The following is a 2,945-nucleotide window of genomic DNA, read 5'->3' on the forward strand; positions in this document are numbered from 1 at the left end:
CACACAAACACACACACCCACAATTATTTACTTCCTTCCCACCTAAAATGATTTCTCAAAATGAAATTACTCCCTATGGACACCTTGGGCCCAGGCTAAAAAAATTCCAATTGCCAGTAGTTTCTAAAGTGCTTATTATGTGGGAAAGTTGACAAAAAACAACAATAGCTATAATATAGTGATCTTTCTTTCCACCAAGCATTCTACACATGTTATCTCATTTGAGGTACCTTCAAAACAACTCTAGGAGCTATTTCCAGGCGAGGGGTCGTTTAGAGGGCACTGTCGATTGGCCAGCCCAGCCTCTTGTTTTTCCTTCCCAAACAAATCCCACTGGGTCCATAGGTCTGGTTCTATCCTTCACCACTGGGTCCAGGAGCAGGGGTGGAGGTGACGCAAACTGGTTGAATTCCAGATATATTTTGAAGACTTGAAGACATGACCAAAAGGATGTGTGAAGGACTGGCTGTTGCTGTGAGAGAAAGAGAGGCATTATGAATGAGATTGGGCATGGAGATGTGTTTGGGTAGACAGAAGGCTTCATGCAAATACAAGATCATACTTTTTATTATTAAGGAATGTTAGCTTCCTCTTTTAGCATGGCCCCTCTGCCATCACATATGAAGACCATCCTTTGCTGGGGAGAATCTCTCCCTCTTTGCCAGGATCCTTTTTTTGCAATTTCTCCTAGTTATTAGTTTATGCAAACTCAGGGGTTCAAAATGATTTCAAGGGAAGCATGTTGCCAAAATAACCATGATGTTCCTTCCCAAGCTACAAATAAGTCACTGGTATGCCTTACTTCAAAAAACAAGGGCCAGTTGTATTCTGAATCCTGTATAATGAACTTCTTCTTCTCCATAGCTCACAGGAGGCAGCAAAGGCTGAGGATCTTCATGCTTCTTCCCTGGCTCCCCTAGAATGGATGTGTGTGGCTGGAAAGAAATGGAGGTTGCGCTGGTCAATTTTGATAACTCAGATGAAATCCAAGAAGAGACAGGCTATGCCACAGACTTCGACTCAACCAGCCCAAAAGGCCAGCCTGGGGGAAGCTCCTTCTCCAACTGGAAGATCCTCATCAGCGACAGCACCAACCATGAGACGGCCTTCTCCAAGCTTCCGGGAGATTATGCTGACCCCCCAGGGCCTGAGCCAGTGGTCCTGAATGAAGGAAACCAGCGGGTGATCATTAACATTGCTGGGCTGAGATTTGAGACCCAGCTCAGAACCCTCAGTCAATTCCCAGAGACTCTCCTGGGAGACCGGGAGAAAAGGATGCAGTTCTTTGACTCCATGAGAAATGAGTATTTCTTTGATCGGAACCGGCCCAGTTTTGATGGAATCCTCTATTATTACCAATCTGGTGGGAAAATTCGGCGCCCAGCCAATGTTCCTATTGATATCTTTGCTGATGAAATCTCCTTCTATGAGCTGGGTAGTGAGGCCATGGACCAGTTCCGGGAGGATGAAGGCTTCATCAAAGACCCTGAAACACTGCTACCCACCAATGACATCCACCGTCAGTTCTGGCTCCTCTTTGAATACCCTGAGAGTTCCAGTGCTGCCCGTAGTGTGGCTGTGGTCTCAGTGTTGGTTGTAGTCATCTCCATCACCATCTTCTGCCTGGAGACGCTGCCAGAGTTCCGGGAGGATGGGGAGCTGAAGGTGGTCAGAGACCCCAATCTCAACATGAACAAGACAGTCCTCTCCCAGACCATGTTCACTGACCCTTTCTTCATGGTGGAGTCTACCTGCATCATGTGGTTCACCTTTGAGCTGGTGCTCCGGTTTGTGGTCTGCCCCAGCAAGACTGACTTCTTCAGGAACATCATGAACATCATTGACATCATCTCCATTATCCCCTACTTTGCAACTCTCATCACAGAGCTTGCCCAGGAGACAGAGCCGAGTGCCCAACAGAACATGTCCCTGGCCATCCTGAGGATCATCCGCCTGGTGAGGGTCTTCCGCATCTTCAAGCTCTCCCGCCACTCCAAGGGGCTGCAGATCCTCGGGCAAACACTGAAGGCGTCCATGCGGGAGTTGGGGTTGCTCATCTTCTTCCTCTTCATTGGGGTCATCCTTTTCTCCAGCGCGGTCTACTTTGCTGAGGTAGATGAGCCAGAGTCCCATTTCTCTAGCATTCCTGATGGCTTCTGGTGGGCAGTGGTCACCATGACAACTGTAGGCTACGGGGACATGTGCCCGACCACCCCAGGGGGGAAGATTGTGGGCACTCTGTGTGCCATTGCAGGGGTCCTCACCATTGCCCTCCCTGTGCCTGTCATTGTCTCCAACTTCAATTACTTCTACCATCGGGAGACTGAGAATGAGGAAAAGCAGAACATCCCAGGTGAAATTGAAAGAATCCTCAACGGTGTAGGCTCAAGAATGGGCAGCACAAACTCTCTTAGTAAGACCAATGGTGGCTCTTCCACAGAGAAGTCCAGGAAGTGATCAGTCCAGGGCTTCTTGGGTCCATCCTATCTCTCTTCTCTCTTCTCTCTCTCTCTCTCTCTCACTTTTTCCCCTCTTCTCTCTCTCTCTTCCTTCTGCCTTCCCTCCCTCCCTTCATTCCTCTTTCCCACTCCCTTCTCTCACTTCATCTTTCCAAAGACCCAAATGTATCTTTTGTGATCAATAAGTATCTCTGACTACAAGCTATTTTAATAAGCCCATACTTCTACTGTATTTTCTAAATTGTTTCTTTTCAATACGTTATAGAAAAATTTGGGTTTCTTTTCCTATGAAGAGATAGTTCAGGTCCCCAGACCAGAAATATTGGTATCACCTGGGAGCATGCAAATGCAGAATCTAGGCCTACTCTGACTTACTGAATCAGAATCTGCAGTTTAACAAGATCCCAAGTGATTCATTTGCACATTAAAGATTAAAAAGCACTGGTTTTGGTCTTCCTACGAGGAAGCATGTGAAAAGACCAAGGG

General features: G+C 47.2%; 1 protein-coding gene across 1 annotated transcript; it reads left to right on the forward strand.

The window, feature by feature from the left end:
* Positions 1-556: 556 nt before the first annotated feature.
* KCNA10 (potassium channel, voltage gated shaker related subfamily A, member 10) lies at positions 557-2,486 on the forward strand. The gene has a single exon (XM_011948058.1). It carries the CDS (start codon positions 922-924, stop codon positions 2,455-2,457), a length of 1,536 nt encoding a protein of 511 aa, XP_011803448.1. The 5' UTR covers positions 557-921; the 3' UTR covers positions 2,458-2,486.
* The last annotated feature ends 459 nt before the right edge of the window (positions 2,487-2,945 follow it).

The sequence above is a fragment of the Colobus angolensis genome, unplaced genomic scaffold, assembly GCF_000951035.1.
Source record: "Colobus angolensis palliatus isolate OR3802 unplaced genomic scaffold, Cang.pa_1.0 Scaffold273, whole genome shotgun sequence".
Taxonomy (NCBI): domain Eukaryota; kingdom Metazoa; phylum Chordata; class Mammalia; order Primates; family Cercopithecidae; genus Colobus; species Colobus angolensis.